This window comes from Mus musculus, chromosome X (assembly GCF_000001635.26).
Source record: "Mus musculus strain C57BL/6J chromosome X, GRCm38.p6 C57BL/6J".
Classification (NCBI taxonomy): domain Eukaryota; kingdom Metazoa; phylum Chordata; class Mammalia; order Rodentia; family Muridae; genus Mus; species Mus musculus.
In genome coordinates this window covers 13,782,074-13,802,940 of record NC_000086.7, presented here as the reverse complement: position 1 = coordinate 13,802,940, position 20,867 = coordinate 13,782,074, and the positions used below count along the sequence as shown (strand labels likewise).

Sequence of the window (20,867 nt, the reverse complement as noted above, 5' to 3'; positions counted from 1 at the left end):
CATATTTATTGAAACAGGTGAGTCTGGTTTTCACCTGCATCTTGTAGCTTGCTGACTCTGGAGCTAAAAGCTCATACTGCTCCGTAGGTAACATATTAACTCCTTTAAGAATTCATAAAGGAGTACAGTCAGAACAAGTTAGAATAGTATTGCTTTGCTTCAGTTGGCAGGGCGTATAGAAATGGCAGCGGTGGAGAGATGAATGTACATGGTTTATTTGCACATAAGCTCATTTGCCATACTTGTGAGGGACTATCTTGATTAGGTTAATTGAGGCGGGAAACCCCATCCTGAAAGAAGAGCCTTTTGCCTTGTGGATAAGACTGATCAGCTGCCTCAACCCCCTAGGTTTGCCTGGAGGCTGGCCTCCAGGATGATTCCAGACCCTGTCAAATTGACAACACTAACCATCACAGCATTTAGGGTCAAAGCCTGGGCCCTAAATGCCCTCACAATCTAGGCTGAGCACTCACCATTTATAAGCCAGTTTAAAAGACAAGTAGCAGCAAAGCAAAGAAAGGATTAGTGTGAGTACATTGGGAAAGGAACAAGTAGAGGCCAAGTACCCACCCTCCCCAGTCTCTAGTGTCTTGACATGAAGATTAGGCTTAAGTAAAGAACAAGAGGTAGACATACAGTTCTGGTCATGATGTGGGAGTGACCCATCATTGGCATACATAGCATTGCCTAGGCTTCTGGCTACTAGCTGGCCTGCATTTGTCAGTATTATGTAATATCTCTTTCTGGAAGCATCATCCCCTCTCCAGATGGAATCCAGACCCCAGTGTTTTTTTCTGTAACATAAAATCCTGAGGTAATTTTAATTCCTTGAAATCCATTGTCTCAATAGTTGATAGTCAAAGAGGAAGAGTGTTTCCCTTTAGGGCAGTGCTTCTCAACTTTCCTAATGCTGTGATCCACAACTCAGAGTTGTTTTTGTTGCTATTTCATTAACTATAATTTTCCTACTGTTATGAGTCATAATGTAAATATCTGTGTTTTCCAGTGCTATTAGATGACATCACCCCTGTGAAGGGTCTTTCCACCCCCAAAGGGATCTCAACTCACAGGTTGAGGACTGTTGCTTTAGAGTATTTTCTCTCTTGCTGGGATAGTTCTATTCTTACTGCTCCTTGCACTATTAGAAACTATACCCTTCTCTCCAATGCCACCCCTCCCCCCAACAAAAGAGACTGAAGAGTTTTAGGGAAAGTAGGCTATTCAGTACGTGTCTCATATGACTTGGTGGTACTTCTGATATGATGACAGGGAGATCTTTTTTCTCTGGATGTAGTGTGACCATCTTAACAGCATAAAACATTGTGTAGGAATTTCTTTAAAACACCTGGATAAATTACTTTATTTTTCCTGTTTATTGGATTTTAAGTTTTAGTTATTTGGGAGAAATCGCCCAGCATATGGTTTAAGAAGTAAAATCTTGCTAGTGTATGCAATGGTGTCATCGTTTGGATGCTGATTATGGGGTGGATCCCTGGATATGGCAGTCTCTAGATGGTCCATCCTTTCGTCTCAGCTCCAAACTTTGTCTCTGTAACTCCTTCCATGGGTATTTTGTTCCCAATTCTAAGAAGGGACAAAGTGACCACACTTCGGTCTTCCTTTTTCTTGAGTTCCATGTGTTTTGCAACTTGTATCTTGGGTATTCTAAGTTTCTGGGCTAATATCCACTTATCAGTGAGTACATACCATGTGGGTTACCTCACACAGGATGATACCCTCCAGGTCCATCCATTTGCCTAGGAATTTCATAAATTCATTCTTTTTAATAGCTAAGTACTATGTATCAGAAGATGGCCTAGTCGGCCATCAGTTGGGAAGAGAGGCCCCTTGGTCTTGGAAACTTTATATGCCTCAGTACAGGGGAATGCCAGGGCCAAGAAGTGGGAATGGGTGGGTAGGGGAGTGAGGGAGAGGGTATGGGGGACTTTTGGGATAGCATTTGAAATGTAAATGAAGAAAATACCCAATTAAAAAAAAAGAAGTAAAATCATAGCTGGGTGTGGTGGTGCATGCCTTTAATCCCAGCACTTGGGAGGCTGAGGCAGGCGGATTTCTGAGTTTGAGGCCAGCCTGGTCTACAAAGTGAGTTCCAGGACAGCCAGGGCTACACAGAGAAACCCTGTCTCGAAAAAACCCACCCCCCAAAAAAAAAAACCGAAAAAAAAAACCCAACCACCCTCCCAAAAAAAACCAAAAAAAAAAAAAAAGGTAAAATCATAAACATTTCCAACTAGACAAAGGTAATGAGACAGGAAAACACAGTATTGCCCAGAGATTAAGAACACCTAAGATTTTATGAACATTAGGACAGTAAAATCAAAGAGAACCATTAGAAACCAAAGCAAGGAAGAATGGCTAGCAATGAGGGATGGTGTGTAGCTGTTGAAAATGGCTCAGTGTTGGCTTTCCAATCCAGTCTGAAAACTCTGTGTGTATGTGTGTGTGTATCCAAGTTTTATTTTATGCCTCAATAGGAAAGTTGGCCCAGGCTATCTATTTAACTATTATTGAAAAGAAAGCACTCCCTGGTTATTTCTTGGTTCTTACTCTTAGTGAAATAACACCTTGTAGTATGAGAGATAACATATTTTAGGGGAGAGGTAGTTAAGAGGTACTTACAAGATTACCCCTAGCTGTCCTATCTTGTGTGTATGTGCTAGGTATGCCTGCTATCTTCTGTGTTCCTTGTGACTTTCCGAAGTATCTTCCATCTCTGTTTCACAGTTCAAATAAGCTCGTTCCTAAGATATTAAATAACTACTCATATCATCGTAATTAATAATAATGACACCCAGGACCCAACTCCTGTTCTTCTAAACTCGTAGCTACTTACTTTATAATGGACTTGATTCAAAGAAGAAAAAGTTGAAGTCTGTCAAGAATGGCTTTTTTAAAGAAGACATTTTTTTTTTCTAATTAAAAATTATTTTGAACTGGAGTGCTTGGACTCCTAGGTTTCTTCGGCATGACAAAAGGAAGCTGTAAATTCATTGTGAATGTTAATGCTTGGCTAGTATAAATGAATTTGTTTCTTTCGTTCAATGGTCAGTCAATGAGAGTACCTAAAAACCCTCACATGTTGAGGTTATGGAGATGGCTCAGTGAGTAAGAGAGCTTTCTATATAAGTATGAAGACCTGAGTTCATAATCCCCAGTACCAACATAAGAAGCCTAGAGTGGCTGTGCTCTTTCAGGTAGAGTTGGAAGAACAGTTGGGACATGCTGGTTGCTACTGCCAGTCTAGTCAAAATGGTGAGTTCTAGGTTCAGTGAGAGACCCTGCCTCTGGCATATAAGGTAGAAAGTTGGACATTTAGCATCCTCCTCTAGCTTCTACAACTGTACACCTATATGTCACTCCCAAAAGAAACCTTGCATTTAAAACATGCTCCTTTTGATGATTACTTAATTTATTTTGTGTCTATACTAGATAGCTTTAATGCATTATCCTATATTTTTTCCTACTAGTTGGCTCAAGGGTTAAGACATGACAATTGCTTATGTGTTCATTTTAAATGAACTGATGAGTGAAGTGGTTATGGCTAAACTGTTCCTCTTTTTCTTTTTTCTGTCTGTTCCATGGCTATCTATCAGTTCAAACTTATGCTTAGCATTAATTTGGAACCATAACCTTTTTAAAAAGTCATTGTCTGCCTGTACAAAAGGAGTTATATGGATAATTAGTTTTTTCTACTTAGTATTTCTTCTGTTAAAACTATTAGAAGCACATATATAATAGTATAAACTGAATTATTTTTAGTGAACTATTGAAACATGCAACAAATTACTGTCATTCCTTTTTATAAAATTTTAGGATGGAAAACTTTCTGAGCTTTCAAAGAGCTACAAGGTTCTATTTTGGGAAACATCTCAACTTTACAAGGCCTGTTTTCAGTCATTAGAATAAGGAAGTATTTAAGTACAAGCTGCCCCTGGTGACCTTCCTCAAATGAGACTTCTTCTCTTTATAAAGTTTCCACAACTTCCCAAAGTATCAGTAGCAGCTGAGGAACAAATGTTCAAAACATGAACCAACAGGGACCGTTTTAGACCTAAGCCACAGCATCTCCCTTATAAATACAGCCAACTGGCCTAGAAATGGGGTCATGTAAAAGCAGTAAGTGCTTTCTGGATATTAGAATAAAAAAAAACGGAGAGAGCAGTTAGGAACATTAGAATTTAAATAAAAATAACAAGCACTAATTAGCTCACTAGATTTTTTAAAAACCTTCCACTTGCTCCTAGACTGAGCATCAGAAAATCTATGACACATGTCATCAGTAAACATAGAAAACAAAAATCCCTTAAGCCCACTTTCCCTGACAAGAAGACCAGGAAATAGGAATCCCAACAGGTCTTACACATCTCTGCTGCTCCACACTGGACCCCCCCGCCATGTGGGCAATATTATCTACCCACTGGAACGGAAATATCCAGCCCCTCTAAGCCCTTATACCACAATTGGACTCTAGCAGGTAGTCTGACCTGACAGCCACTACAATACCTGGTCATTTCTTCCTCTCAATACCTGGTCATTTCTTCCTCTGTGCCACAATTCTGGTTGGTCCCTGTAGTCTGAAATGACAGCAGCAAAACAAAGGTTATACCTACTTCTTACTTCTACCAACAAAGGATAGGCTGTGTAGGTTGCAATCATTTGTTTTCCTTCCCTTCACCCCATATCTTAAGGAGACCAAGACCCAATAGCTTGTGAGCTCTTTCCCTCAGAACTGCCCAGAGATAATTAGCACATGGTCCTGGGAAACAACTTTTGTCCCTACAGGTGATATCTCAATAGAGGTTGAATTGGAGCCTGTCTTAGTTTCTTTTTTTGTTGCTTTGACAAAATGTGCTCACCCAAGTAGCTTAAGGGAGAAAGGATTTATTCTGACCTATAGTTTAATAGTTATCATGGTGAGGAAATTCAGGGTGACAGAAACTTAAAGGAGCTGCTCACATCACATCTAGTCAGGAAGCAGAAAGTGCTGAAAGCTGTCTCTCCACCTGTGTAGTCCAGGATTTGAGCTAGGGAACAACAGTGTCATTCACAGAGGGTGGGTCTTCCAACCTGAATTAAATCAATCAAGGTACTTTTCATAAACATGTCCAGAGTCCCATCTTCCAGGTGATTTTAGATTCTGTGAAGTTGACAATGAATACTAGCCATCGCAGAGCCCTTGAAGAATAGGCCAGAGTAGCCTTGTGAGTGTTGAGAAAATTACACAGCCATTGGAAACAAGGCCTAAAAAAGCAGTCCATAGTTTATGTACTAAACCTAAATAAGGTGACTACCTGCTAAGATAAAAGGTCCTATAGTCCCTAGTCCCTAAATAATATGCATACTATCCTGGATACACAAGTGCCAGGTAAAACAACTTAAATGAGAATAGCCATCCAATTGACTCCAAGGCTGAAATGAAGCAGATACTAGAATGAACTGATGAAGAAAATTTTTGTTGGTGTCCTAAAGTTGCTCCAACAATCAGCTGAATGAAAAGGTTTGCAAAGTGCAGTAGGAGCACTAACTAATTAATTACAGTTAGAATGTCAAAGAAACTGGTCAAGAATGGCACCAGAACTTCTTGCTAAGCTATTAGGAGTTCTCTTCAACTGTAAAAGGGAAAGGGGAAAAGAGAACACTCAGGAGTTCACTTGCTCTTGCTTTGAGGGATATGGTTGGCTGTTCTTGTCTTGTTCTCCACGCTGTTTTGTACCTTACTTGTTACTAGGAAGTCATGTAAACGATGAGAGCTTGTTCTGCTCTTTAGACGGCTTGCACAGGAGCTTTACTAACGAGGGTACACTATTGCCACTCAGGGACGTTGGTTTCTTACCTAACTTAAGTTTTTTTCTAAATGTTTTGATATTTTACTATCTTGCTTAAACAATTATATCCACTGTACTCTTATTTTCAGATTTCTTTCCCCAAAGCAATTATTTTCCAGATCATCTACTTTACTTCTTTAGACCTAGAAACTGATTACTACAATTATAATTCAAAACCTATTTTCTGCTGCCCTGCACCCGAGCTGGGTAATTGAGTGTAAATGGTTATTTCCTTTGCATGCTTTGTTGTTGTGTTAAGTGTTTTTTGGTTAAAAGACCAGAGGTTGCCTGCTGAATATGCGTATATTAACAATTGTAAAAGAAAGTAAATTACTTTGGGGAGTATTAATGAATAGACATTTAAATTACATAGCTAAATCTTTTGAATCCATTATTAAGCAAACAATTGGATTAACACCCCCAAAGTTATTTAATCAACAGTTTATAAGCCATATTTGAATATTTGTTACAGAAAATGATATTTGAATGGCCATTAAAACATTACAACATAATAATGCATGTTGTTATTCTAAATATTAAGATTCAAGTTATCTCTCTATATATGTGACTTTGACAAAGAACAAATTTAATCCTTAAAAGAAAGATCCATATCATTGTAGTATCAGTTTTTTTCCAGAGAACACCAATGAGTAGTAATTTTTACATGCGTGGCAGGGATTGATAGGCTCAGCAAGGTAGGGGTGCTTATTCCCAACCACAAGACCGGATCACTAATAAGTCACAGGATAGAAGGTGGGTAGGTCTTCATGTGATAGTCCACAATCTGACTTGACTTAGAAGATTTCATTCTTTAAAAAACTCTGTATGATACCAATTCAGAAAACCTCAATTTAGAGTGTTAGCTAATTATGTTTTTTTGTTTTAATATTAATATTACTACCTTAAGCAGCTAAAATGAAAAGTAGGTAAGTAGATATTACTGGCCTCAAGATTTCTTTTACTAACTTAATTTAAACTAGATACATTAATTTTATATAATTTACGACTAGGTTTAACTAGGGATCTTTAAAACATGATTCTGAAAAGAAAGAGATTTATAATACTCCACAGAGGTATATTGAAAAGCAGACTGTTAGCTGTAGCTTCTGAGCCTGAGTAGTAATCCCACCTCATTCTTAGGTACAGTTGTGATAATGGCTTCCAAAAATACTATTGTATGACGATATGCCATCTTGAATACAATCTGTTAGTGAATTGCAACAAAAACACATTACTTTGAAGCTGTGATTTACAATGCAATTTCACACTCTCGGACTTCAATAATTATTAGTTTCAGTTTATAAGAATTGGATTATGTACAGAAAATTTGACAATTGTGATAATGCTAGCACTAATTATAGGTAATTTTGTTGAACACTAGTAGAAAATTAATTAAAAAGAGAAAAAGTAATCCCAGCACTCGGGAGGCAGAGGCAGAGGCAGAGGCAGAGGCAGAGGCAGAGGCAGAGGCAGAGGCAGAGGCAGAGGCAGAGGCAGAGGCAGAGGCAGAGGCAGAGGCAGAGGCAGAGGCAGGAGGATTTCTGAGTTCGAGGCCAGCCTGGTGTGCAGAGTGAGTTCCAGGACAGCCAGGGCTACACAGAGAAACTCTGTCTCGAAAAAATAATAATAATAAAATAATTTATACAATATATTCTGATCATATTTCCTCTCTATCCCCAACTCCTTCTAGGAACCCCCACTTCCCCTCACACACATATAACCCTCCAAACAAGCAACAAGACAAGATATGCCAACACATGTACACACACACATATATACACACACAGGCACGCACGCACAAACTATGGAATTTGTATTGTGTCAGCCAACTACTCATGGGTGTGGGACCTGCTCTGCAATTTGGTTGATAGATCCAATGTCACTCCATTGGAGAAAACTGATTTTCCCTTTGCCAGTGGATATCAATTATAAATAGTTTCTTTGTTAGGGGTGGTAGCCCAAGTCCACATTCCCTTCACAGTGCTGGGACCCAATCTGGCTTGCAGCTGTATAGGTCCTGTGTGTGTTGGCACAATCTTCGTGAGTTCATATGTGCATCAGTCTTGCTGTGGCTGAGATTGTTTCCTTTGAGACATCCATCACCTCTGGCTCTTACAGTCTTTCTGCCTTCACTTCCACATAGATGCCTGAGCGTTGAGGGGAGAATTTTGATAAAGACATCCTATTTAGAACTGAGTGCTGCAAAGTTTCTCAGTCTATGTATATTCTCTAGTTGTTCATCTCTTAATTCCCATCTACTGCAGATAGAAGCTTCTGTGATGCAGTTGAGTGATGCACTGATCTATGGGTATAGCAATATATCATTAGGAGTCATTTTATTGCTACGTTCCAGAACGTACGTTAGCAGAATTGTATTAGGCTTTCACCTAAGTCCATAGCCTATCTAGTATCAGGTTCTTAGCAATAAGGGTCTCATCTTATGGAGTGGGCTTTAAACTCAACCAAAATGTAGTTGTCTAGTCCCATAACATTTGTCCTACTATTGCACTAGTATATTTTGTAAACCCATCACTGTTGCAGGTAACAGGGTTTATAGTTGGCTGATTGCCTTTCTCCTCCAGTAGTACACAGAGTACTTCCCTCACCATGAAAACTATTCGTGCTGCTGCTTCTTGTATGGTACCAGCACAACTTTCCTCATGTATTTGATGACATACGTAAGTGTTGTCTTCTGCAGTAGGGCCTTATCATTAGGTTGTACCAAACAACCAATTGCCTGGCAATAGCTTGTGATGTTTGGGAGTGTTCCATGGTACCCCTTTACTCAGTAGCTCAACAAGATATAACCTTTTTCTGATAATGGAGTTTTCACTTACTGGTATAAGATATCTAGTTGGGGCATTCTCTCCCCTATTATTTAGATTACTTTCAGATATGTAATATTTTAGAATTCTACAGTAATAAGTTTCCATATGGTTTTTCAAAAGATCTTTTACATTGGTTAACTTTTTCTTTTTTCTTATTAGATATCTTGTAGTCTTTCAATAATGGTGCTTTTTCTTCTCCTTCGCTCTCCCCACCTTCCTCTCCACCTTCCCTTTTATCTGCCCAATCATCAGCTCTCCTTTATTTTACAAATTAAGGTGGGAAGCAGGTTTACAGGAAATCACCTGAGTGACCCCCCCCCAACCACTCACAGGAGAACAGAATTAATATCAAATATAATTAGCCCCAAGGCTATCCACAACAGACGCCAGACAATTATTTTTTAAAAGCCTTTTTTGTTGTTGTTTTTGTTTCCTACAATTTCTGGGTTTTTTTCATAGTTATTTTCAGTGCTTCTCTTGTTTGGTCTGTTTGCTCTAGATTACACTTTCTGTTAGCACTGGCCACTGTTTTAGACTCTCCTTCAGAAGTCTTGGGAGCCATGGCTCTCTGGCCATGATTAGAAATCAAGCATTGTTCTTACTTGGAGGCAGTATTACCTCCCAACTTCTAGGATATTTGGAAACACTTGGAGATATTTTTGATTATCAAAGCCTGGGGCGGGGGGGGGCACTGCTACAAGTCTTCAGTGAGAACAGTTCATATTGCTTTCCTATACAAGAAAAAAAAATCAGTTCAAAATGGCAATAGTGCTAACTTGAGAAACCCCACAGCAGAAGACTTAAAAGCTTCCTGGGAAACCAAAAGTCTCTCTGGAAGGGGATTTAATTAATTCAGGGCATCTTAACCTTTCTCCAATCATGACCCTTTTCACCTGAGAAACTTATACAACTTCAGGTAAAATAAGCATACAAATGAAACATTTTCTTTACAATTCATAAAGATTTTTATTTAAAAACAATTAGTTTGTACATATATATGTATGTATGTATATAGTTTTATTTACCATTTGTTAAGGAGGAAAACAAATTTGCATACTAATCAAGAGGATTGCTTATTTTTACATGAATTAAATCTTGGTTGAATGTTTGATACCAAAGAGCATAGAGCATATTAAATATTTTTCAGACTTGATTGATACTAATTTTGCAATTGTCAATGCTGAGAACATTGTTTTACATAAATACACAATAGAAAAATGTTAGAAATGTGTTTAGGATCATTTTAGAAATTTTTAGAAATTCTGTCCTGATACCAATCCAAAATGCATTTAATGATTTTTTTTCAATCAAACTCAAATCAGAAACTTAACACCAATTTTAAAAGTCAATCACTCTAACCCAATGCACTAAAAAGGTGTATGCTAATTTACTATATGCTCAGGAGTCATAGTAGGAAAATATTAAAAGTCTGATTTTCATAATCAAAACATTGTTTTCATAAGAGCAGAAAACTTTCTATGTACACTAAATACACTGTGGTTCATAACATATTAGTCTCAAATGTGAGTTAAGGTGGTCTAGGAAGGAGTCATCCGTGTTGAGTGGCATGTGCAGTGCAAAGTGGGCATACTGCTGTGTATTTAAAGTCAAAGCTCTGACACAGTGCCAGTGAGTGCTGCCATAAATTTGATTTTGGATTGTTGTTGTTGATTGTTGTTGGGCATGAGAAACCTTGGCATTTTGTGTGTGTGTGTGTGTGTGTGTGTATGTGACACATTTAGATTTGTGGATCCATGGGGTTACATCCCATGTTGTAAGAAGCTGATATATAGTTGAATGATGTGGGGTAACCTCATTTTATCTTGGAAAAGGACTGAGACTGTCAATAACACACACACACACACACACACACACACACACAAAACAACCTCATGCTCCTTTGCTTTCTATCCCTTTCTCAATGACCTTCTCTGGTCTTGATAATGTATTGCTGTCTCTAAAGTATGAATCCTTGTTAGGATGAGAAAGGAGCAGTTACCCATGGTATAAGATAGAGACATAACTGCTTCTTTAAAATCTTTCTTCTTGATTCTATGCCCCAGTACAGGGGAATGCCAGGGCCAGGAAGTGGGAGTGGGTGGGTTGGGGAGCAGGGCAGGGGGAGGGTATAGGGGACTTTCGGGATAGCATTTCAGATGTAAATGAAGAAAATATTTAATTAAAACTTTTCTTCTTCTAGTTCCAGATTCATGAGATTGTTCTGTAACATAAATGGGTTTGGTTTTAAATAATCTTCCTTGCTTTCTCCTGCATCAGTTAACATTATTGTGTCTGTGTACACTCTTTATCCCTCAAATTTGATTATTTCATCTCTCTTGTTCTCCCAGTTATTTCTTTAAGCTCCTTTTAATAGATTTGGGAAATAAGTTAGGTGCACTATGCTCAATTTATCTTGGTTTTCTGGAAACCAGGCATAATTTATAGCATAGTTTCATGTAATTATAGTCTTTTTAAAAAATATATTTAGCTCTTATATGGGAATTATCTATTACCTACATTTAACTTTTCCTATAAAGGGAAAGTAAAGGAGAGTATTCTGTGTCTGCATAGGGCAGCTATGGTCTTTCTAGAATTCTAGAAGATATTCTAACAATACAGATTTTTTGTTATTTCTTTATCTGTCTTTGGTATTAGAGTAGTACTGGCTTCATAAAAAGAATTTGTAAACATTGCTTTCATTTCCATTCTATGGAATAATCTTCATAGTATCAAGTGTTAGTTCTTTTAAGATGTATTAGAATTCTGCAGTGAATCTATCTGCCTCTGAGATGTTTTTAGTTGGGCAGCTTTTTTTTTTTTTTTTTTTTACTGTTTCAGTCTTGTTGCTGGAGATGTATACATACATATATGTTTAAATTTTTATTTCATCTTGGTTGCATTTTAGTGGGTCATATACACTGGAAAATTCATCTATTTCTTCTAGCGTTTCAAAGTTAAGGGAATATAGGTTTATAAGGTATGTCTTCATGATTTTTCTGGACTTCATTGGTATCTGTTACAACATCTTACTTCTGATATCTAATTTTATCGATGTAGGTCTTCTCCTCTTTATCTTTTGGTTAAATTGGCAAAGAATTTTCCAGTCTTGCTTATCAGAGAAACAACTCTTTGTTTAATTGATTCTTTGTATTATATTTGTTTCTAGTTCATTAATTTCTGCTCTGATCCTAGTTTTTTTGTGTGTGACAAGGTCTCACTGTGTAAACTTGACTGGCCTAGAACTTCCTGTATATAACAGGCTGGCCTCATACTCACAGAAATCTGCTTGCCTCCTCTCTTCTATGATTCTAGGAGTGTGCTCCCAAGCCCTCATTCTCTCCCTGTCTAGTGTTTTCAAGTTTGGTTTGTTCTTGACTTTCCAAGACTTTAGGTGCACCATTCAGTTATTTATTTGAGATTTTTCAGATGGCAGCAAACTTGTGTGACTAAGCAAAATTTCCACTAGCAGGTATGGGATACCTCCACAGAAGTTTATCAGCGAAGCCCCAGATGTCCCCCCCAAAACAGGTTCTGCAGTACTTTTAGTTATTCATCACTAGATGATATGACCCTTTTGCAGAAGATGCCCTAGTTATAAGATAGAGAGAAAGTAAGCTGAAACTGAGCTGGAATCTTCTTCTCTGCTGGCTACTCTCATAGTACTAGAATGTGCTACTCTACATGCTGCTGGAAGAGAAAATGTATTATTGGCCTTACCCATCTGTGTACCCTAAAAAACAGGAAAAAAAAAACTATCCTGAAAAGATGTGTCTACCTATGCAATAGTGGCATAATTGTGAGAACAGCTGCCATCTGATAAGATTTGAGGCTTGTTCCCAAGAGTGAAACTCATAGCTAGTAAGCCCACTTAACAGTCTATGCCTAGGGAAGTTGTAGGTCCAACTGGAGTAACTAGATTTATACATCATCAAACTGCCTTCTAAATACGTATATTTATACCCATTGACATAGGTTGTTCTCAGTCATAATGAGAGAAGCCTTTCTTTGCAATAATCAGCAATGAATACAAAGACTAGATAGACTCGTAGCACCCTAAGATTCTAAGAATGGGTGATGGTTGAAGGCTCAGTCCTAAACAGACATTTATATTCCTCCCTTTAAGCTCAGAGAACACTGGGAGAGGCATTTAGGAAGTATGCAAAAGCCAGAAGATAAGGAGAAAGCCTGTGGATGCCATTTCCTGAACTCAATAGAACCATCACAGTCATGAACTCAGCAAGTGCACTTACCCTCAGTGGTCCACATACAAGACAGGTCATGTTAAAAGGGAAGGGGCTCGTACAACTTCCTATTGCACTGTTGGCTATTGATGGTTTTTGGGAACAGGGGAATAATTATTATATACACTGCCAAGCCCACCAGAGCCTGACAGATAGCTGCAAACCCACAGTCATTTATACAGCCCTGGTTCACACAGTAGGTCACAAAGAAAAACAAATAGACACATATGAGAAAGAATTCTAGGAAAGAGGAGGGGTGTGTGTGTCTGCGTGCCTGTGTGTGGGTCTGTGTGTGTGTGTGTGTAGGAGTAGTAGTGAGATGAGAGAGTTGAAACTGAGAGTGGTTAGTGTGCATTATGCATTTATATTAAGTTGTCAAATAGTAAAGTTAACTAAAAATTTTAAAAGTCATAGAATAAATAAATAAATAAATAAATTCTTTTTCATCCGGCAATATTTAATCAAATCTCAAATATCACCAGTTGTTACTCTATTTTGGTCAATACCCTAGTAGAGAAAGATAATGTATCATTTTCTTCCACATCAATAGTCAAGAGTTGGCTATATGGTACATTAAATAAATTTTAGGTAAAAACTTCCAAGAATCAAGAAGGGGTTGACAAGCAAAACAGAAATCTGTTCTTCCTGACTTTTATTTCCCCTAAACTATCAGCTAAATATAAGTAATGACTATAATATGGTTCTATGTTAATGCTGCTTATTACTTTTCATTTTCATAAAAGACCAACCCAAATTCTTTTAGTAGTATCTGCTGAGTTTTAAGTTGTGAATGAAATCATAAGCAACCTCAGACTGTTTTGATGTCTTTAAGGTTATTACATGGGTCTCAGCTCACCTTCGTTAGCTTCCTGCTTGTTAGTAAGGAAAAGCCTTTACTCTGCTTTACTTAGGACTTGTGTTCAGGTCTTGAAGAATTCATAAATACATTCCTTTTAAAATTCTATTAAATAAGCTTAATAAACCAGTGGATTTAATTTTTATTCATATTTTTAAAAATATTTTGAGACTATAGTTACATTATTTCTGCCTTCCCTTTATTCCCACCAAGTTCTCTCATGCACTGCTCCTCTCTCTTTGGGATTTGTGTCCTTTTCTTTTTAATTGTTGGTATTTTGTATGTATGTGTGTGTGCCTATCCTTAAAAGGTGGTTCATTGTCTCATTGCTTTTTCTCTCCTTTCTCCAAAGCTATCTTAATTTAATTCTCATACAATGGTAGCAGGAGAAGCTTATGCTTTCTTCTTTGCCTATATTTAAGCAATTGCCTGGATTGGCCACAAACAACCCTACAGACAGAACTCAGAAATTTTACAAAATGATGCAGTGAGTTGAATGATACTACACAATATATATATAGAGAGAACATGTGGTCAAAACCTGATTATGTTAAATGTTTCCTGAAATTGTATGCTATTGTCAGACGAAATAATCACAAGTAAGACTAGGTTAAAAGTGGAAGCATTTGTAAGAGTCCTGCCTCACTTCTTTGTGTTGTCATTGAGGAAGATCTAGTGGTTTTCAGTGACTGTGGAAAAGGTTTTCTTTCTGTAGATTTGTGATCTGAACGTTAACATTATCAACACTTTCCTTTCCAGGCTCGCTTTGCTCTTTGTGAAAAGATTTGAAGCTAGGTGGAATTGATGTTTGTGAAGATGGCATTCAATTGATCACGGATCCATAATTAAGTATAGGTTAGATTAAATTTATTTGCTAGTCCCTTAACTGAAAAAAGGAAAAACAGTATTACAAATCAAAGGAATACTCAAACACACACACACACACACACACACACACACACACACACGAGTGCCCTCTAAAAGCCAGTGAGAGCGTCCTTTGTGTATTCTTCCACCAGTCGGGATTGGAAAAAAATGTATACATGCACATATGCTCCTATATTTAATGGGTGAATCATAGTTGAAGTGCTAGTTTCACACAACAAATCTGTCCTTGGGTATCTTAAATTCTTGAGTTCTGATATTTATTTGATGACTGCTCAGGATCCAAGTATTGACATTTTATTTCCCTCTGCATATCCAATTGTGCAACATGTATTGAGTCACTGATGAAGATTGCAGGGAGGCGTAGGTAAGCAAGTCACTAGACCAGTACAATGACTTTTACTGATAAGGCAGTTCATTATTTATGGCAGTTTAAAATAGTTCTGATTTGAAATTTTAGAATGATGAAGGATTTCTGTAATTTTTTTTTTTTTTTAGTCAGACTAGAGAGGTTCCTGGACACCAAATCATGCAGGGATTTTTCCTTGAGAACTCCCTGCCTAAGACTGTAATCCAGATTTTGTTGAGGATTATCTTTTCCTTATTTTATGTAGTATTGCTTATATGTTTTGTATTTTGGTTCTTGATTAGGGGTGTGTGTGTGTGTGTGTAAAACTTTTTCTCTGGGATTTTAAGTGAGACCATATAAGATTTTAATTTTTTCAATAATTTTTATTAGATATTTTCTTTATTTACATTCCAAATGATATCCTCTTTCCTGATTTCCCCTCCAAAAACCCCCTCTCCTCTACCCTCTCCCCGTGCTCCTCAACCCACCCACTCCCATTCCTGGCCCTGGCATTCCCCTATACTGAGACATAGAACCTTCACAGGACCAAGGGCCTCTCATCCTATTGATGACCGACTAGGCCATCCTCTGCTACATATGCAGCTAGAGCCATTAGTCCCACCATGTGTTTTCTTTGATTGGTGGTTTAGCCCAAGGAGCTCTGGGGATACTGGTTAGTTCATATTGTTCCTCCTATGGGGCTGCAACCCCTTCAGCTCCTTGGGTCCTTTCTCTAGCTCCTTCATTGGGAACCCTGTGCTCAGTCAAATAGTTGGCTGTGAGCATCCACTTCTGTACTTGTCAGGCACTGGTAGAGCCTCTCAGGAAAACAGCTATATCAGGCTCCTGTCAGCAAGCTTTTGTTGGCATCTGCAATAGTGTCTGGGTTTGGTAATTGTATATGGGATGAATCCCCAAGTGGGGCAGTCGCTGGATGGCCTTTCCTTCAGTGTCTGCTTCAAACTTTGTTTCTGTAACTCCTCCCATGGGTATTTTGTTCCCCCTTCTAAGAAGGATTGAAGTATCCATACTTTGGTCTTCCTTCTTCTTGAGTTTCATGTGTTTTGCGAATTGTATGTTGGGTATTCCGAGCTTCTGGGCTAATATCCACTTATCAGTGAGTGCGTATCATGTGTGTTCTTTTGTGATTGGGTTACTTCACTATGTACAAGATATCCTCCAGTACAAGAATGAATGAGAAACCTTTTTTCAGTAGTTACTACAAAACATTTGGAGCTTAAAGTTAAGAGTTTATGATGTGCCAAGAAGTGATGGAGATAAACTCAGTAGGATATGGAAATAAAGATTAGGTTTGTGGCAAAGTAAGAGGGAGATGTTGATTTAACTTTTGGCTTCAAAAAGAGTATGTCTTATACGTTTGCAGCAGCAGTTGATGAAAAAAGGGGCCATGAATTTGAAGGAAATCAGGGAAGAGTTCATGGAAAAGTTCGGAGGGAGGAAAGGGAAGGGAGAGTTGTTGCAATTAAAATACAATATCATATTAAACAAAAAGTGTGTCTGTATACAACCACTTCTACAAACTTCCCATTGTATCAGATGTTGGTAATTATTTGCAATTACTACATTTGTTTTTTGTCCTGACTATAAGGATAGTATTTAGAATTTTATATATATACCATATATAAGAATTTTTATATATTTTATATATATATGAAAACCTATTTATTTGGCCTCCATTTTTGGTATAACAATATCTTAAACTGATGAATTACCTTTGAATTAGACAATAGTACTCAAAATTGCATTGCTTAAATTTTATTGTGAAGCTCTCTATAGTTTGTAGTGAATAAAGAAACACAGTAAGATGTTGATCAAAAAGAGGAAATTAATGTCAGTGAATTAAAATTGACTTTTTTGTTTTTTAGGGGTCCCTTCAGTGTTGTACGGCGATGTATCAACAGAGAAACTGGGCAACAATTTGCTGTAAAAATTGTTGATGTAGCCAAGTTCACATCAAGTCCAGGGTTAAGTACAGAAGGTAAGAGATGGATTTCAAGTAAGTTATTTGATGTCTGGCTTTATTCCATCTCCAAAACCCATTTATCAACCTAACCTCATCTGGGGGTGGGGAAGCAGGGGATATGATATAGTGGGGAAGTGGGTGGAGACAGTGTGAACTCCAGTTGAAATAGTTGCTCAGAAATCTAAAAGATAGCATTTGAAATATGGAATCATTAAGTCATATGGGATCTTTATGAGCTTATGCTTTTTTTTTTTTTTTACTAGAAAGAGAGTGAAATAGGGACATACTTTTTAAGGTATAATTTGAGTCCTGTTCTGTGAGGTGTAGGAAGGGAAGGAAAGGAAATAACTATAAGAATGTTAATTGAAGATTTAGAAGCAGCCAAGGTCCTTTAAGTATAATTTTTGGCCTTTGGGATTACTATCTCCTATAACTAGATGATTGATATTTTGATTCACATTTGGCTAATCACATACTGTATTTGTAAAAGTTGAAAGGTCAGTAGTATTAGAATTTGTGGGACTTAGATTTTTTTAAAATATATATATGTGTATATATATAAATATATATATATATATATATATATATAAATATATATATATACACACACACACATTTGAGTTACTTATTATTTTTAAATTTTACCATGATTCACATTAAAGTAACAAAACTGATTATTATATTGACTCTCCTAATTATCCTATTTACTAGCTTTAGACTTTCGCCACCTAGTAAAAGATGTATTCTTCCTTAGTATTTTGTTTTTGAATCTTAAAGGCTGTGCAATTGAAGAAAATACAAAGTGAAGTACCCTATTTGTGTTTTACCCAATTATCTAGTTTTGCAAAGTAGAATCTCACACAGTGTGAGCTCCAATCTATTCCTATAGATTTTTATTCAGGACAATTATTTCTAAACACGTTGTGACTCTTTAAATTATTATTATCAATATAATGTTTATAGAAGATTGTTAAAAATTATTGCTAAGAGGCTGAAGACATGGCTCAGTGATTAAGAGCCCTAGCTGCTCTCCCGAAGGACTTGGGTTTGATTCTACCACCACAAAAAAGGACTCAAAAACCATCTCTATCCCAGGCCCAGGGGATCGCTTGCCCTCTTCTGGCCCCCATCAGCACCAGCCCATGCCCTTGGTATACAGACATGTAGGCAGGCAAAACCCCCATACAAATACAATGAAAATAAATACATCTTTTAACAAACATTTTTAAGTTACTTCTAAGAAAACCTCCCTTGCTGATTTGTTTTTAGTGCTTTAATCTTTACTGGATGCCTACAAGGGGCCTTCTCAGTCAAAGTGTATGCATGCATTTAGATTAAATAAACGTGACCACAGTACTGAGGGAAAAATCTTGTAGTAAAATTTAGGTGTTTCATAGTTCATGATTTCATTGTCAGAACTGGACATTAACTGCTTTTAAATATACATTATTTTATATGCTTAGCAAAATGGAAAATTTGCCATTTGATGGGCCTTACAGTTATTTTTCCTTTGAACTGTTTTGTTTGGATGTATTGTTGGCTTTGTAGTGCTGGGGATCAAACCCAGGTCCTCAGGCAAACTAAGCAAATACTGTTTTTCTTAACTTTTAAATACTTTTAAAGTTCTCTATGCCTCAGTAGTCTATAAGGGCACTGAGGAAACTTTGTGCAAACCTGATTATTAAACAAGTAGATGTTTTGCTAAATGCTGAAAAAAAGTTCTGATATTGTTTATAAACAGATCTAATTTGTTGATTGGTACAGATCTAATTTAAAATTACAAATGTTAAATCAATTATCCAATTATCTATATTAAATTAGAATAATGGAATTGAAATATCTTACATAATATTGCAAATAACTAAAATAAATACTTATAGGTTATTTCTTAGCCCCAAATTACTAATATCAAAGTTTTGATTTGTCCTATCATTATACCTAATTTTCTGTCTTTCCAGATATGTTTCTAAATTTCCAAAGATATTTTTAAAGGAAACAACTACTTTTTCATTTGTCTATAGTAAATTATTGTTAGATTTCTTTAGTTAGATCTCTGGAACTAGAGACTTAGAATGTGAGGAGGAATCTCTTTTACTACTTACGTAAAGAAGGTTATGGTGATTTACACATTCAGTCCCAGAATTTAGGAGGCAGGCGCAGAGATAGGTGGATCTCTGTGAGTTCAAGGTCATCCTGCTATACATAAAAAGTTAAAGGCTAGCCTGTATATATTGAGACTGTCTCAAAACAAACAAGCAAACAACAATAAAACAAAACAAAACAAAACAGAACCCATTTCGCCAGAGGGTTAAACTCCAAACCATTTTTTTTTGTCATTCTAATAATTTTTTTATTCTTTAATCTTTTTTTACAGTCCAGACTTTATCCCCCTCCCAGTCCATCCTCCAACTGTTCCACATCCCACACCTCTTCCCCCCATCCCCTGTCTCCAGGAGGAGGTCCCCACTCCCCACCCCCACCCTACCAGACTTCCCCACTCCCTGGGGTCCCAAGTCTCTGCAGGATTAAGTGCATTTTCTCTAACTGTATCTAGACCCCACAGTCCTCTGCTGTATATGCGTTGTGGTCATCATACCAGCTACTGTGTGCTGCCTGGTTGGTAGCTCAGTGTCTGAGAGATCTCAGGGGTCCGAGTTAGTTGAGACTGCTTGTTTTCTTATAGGGTCAGCCTCCTCCTCAGCTTCTTCCAGCTTTCCTCTAATTCAACCACAGGGGTCCCCGACTTCAGTCCAATGGTTGGGTGTAAGTATCTGCCTCTGTCTCAGTCAGCTGCTTGTTGGGCCTCTCAGAGGGCAGCCATGCTAGACTCCTGTCTATAAGCATATCATAGCATCAGTAATAGTGTCAGGCCTTGAACCCTCACCTTGAGATGGATCCCAATTTGGGCAGGTCACTGGACCTCCTTTCCTTCAGTCTCTTCTCCATTTTTGTCCCTGCAGTTCTTTTTTTTTTTAATTGGGTATTTATTTCATTTACATTTCCAATGCTATCCCAAAAGTCCCCCACACGCTCCCCCACCCACCCACTCCCACTTCTTGGCCCTGTCGTTCCCCTGTACTGAGGCATATAAAGTTTGCATGACTAATAGGCCTCTCTTTCCACTGATGGCCGACTAGGCCATTTTCTGATTCCTATGCAGCTAGAAACATGAGCTCCAGGGGGGTTCTGGTTAGTTCATATTGTTGTTCCACCTATAGGGTTGCAGATCCCTTTAGCTCCTTGGGTACTTTCTCTAGCTCCTCCATTGGGAGCCCTGTGACTCATCCAATAGCTGACCGTGAGCATCCACTTCTGTGTTTGCTAGGCCCCGGCATAGTCTCACAAGAGACAGCTACATCTGGGTCCTTTCGATAAAATCTTGCTGGTGTATGCAGTGGTGTCAGCGTTTGGAAGCTGATTATGGGAGGGATCCCTGGATATGGCAGTCTCTAGATGGTCCATCCTTTTGTCACAGCTCCAAACTTTGTCTCTGTAACTCCTTCCATGGGTGTTTTGTTCCCAATTCTAAGAAGGGGCAAAGTGTCCACACTTTGGTCTTCGTTCTTCTTGAGTTTCATGCGTTTAGTAAATTGTATCTTATATCTTGGGTATCCTAAGTTTCTGCCCCTTTAGACCTTTCTGCCCAACTTCTTTTCATCTCTTTTCTAGTTACTACGGGCAAAAACCGTCTGATTCCGTCAGCTCTTCTATTCCATTTATAAATTGTTGGGGTCCAAAAATAACCCGTTTTAAGGCAAAGCATGCAAAACATACTGTATCAAGAAGAAACAAATTTTGAAGGGGAATATAGCATAGTAAAGAAGAGTCCATAAGTTCAAGTAAGATTATCTAGAAATATCTTTTAATTCTAGCTATTT

At 37.7% G+C, this 20,867-nt stretch overlaps 1 protein-coding gene across 23 annotated transcripts in view; it reads left to right on the top strand.

Moving 5' to 3' along the window:
- The window catches only part of Cask (calcium/calmodulin-dependent serine protein kinase (MAGUK family)), a 329,704-nt gene that overhangs the window by 43,843 nt on the left and 264,994 nt on the right, over nt 1-20,867 (top strand). For 15 of the 23 annotated variants that reach the window (XM_017318366.2, XM_011247434.2, XM_011247437.2 and 12 more), the window contains exon 2: nt 16,892-17,022. In XM_017318366.2, coding sequence (XP_017173855.1) covers nt 16,892-17,022 — 131 coding nt within the window. The remainder of the gene's footprint in view (nt 1-16,891; nt 17,023-20,867) is intronic. The other 8 variants (XM_006527561.4, XM_011247440.3, XM_006527560.4 and 5 more) reach the window with 1 other exon arrangement.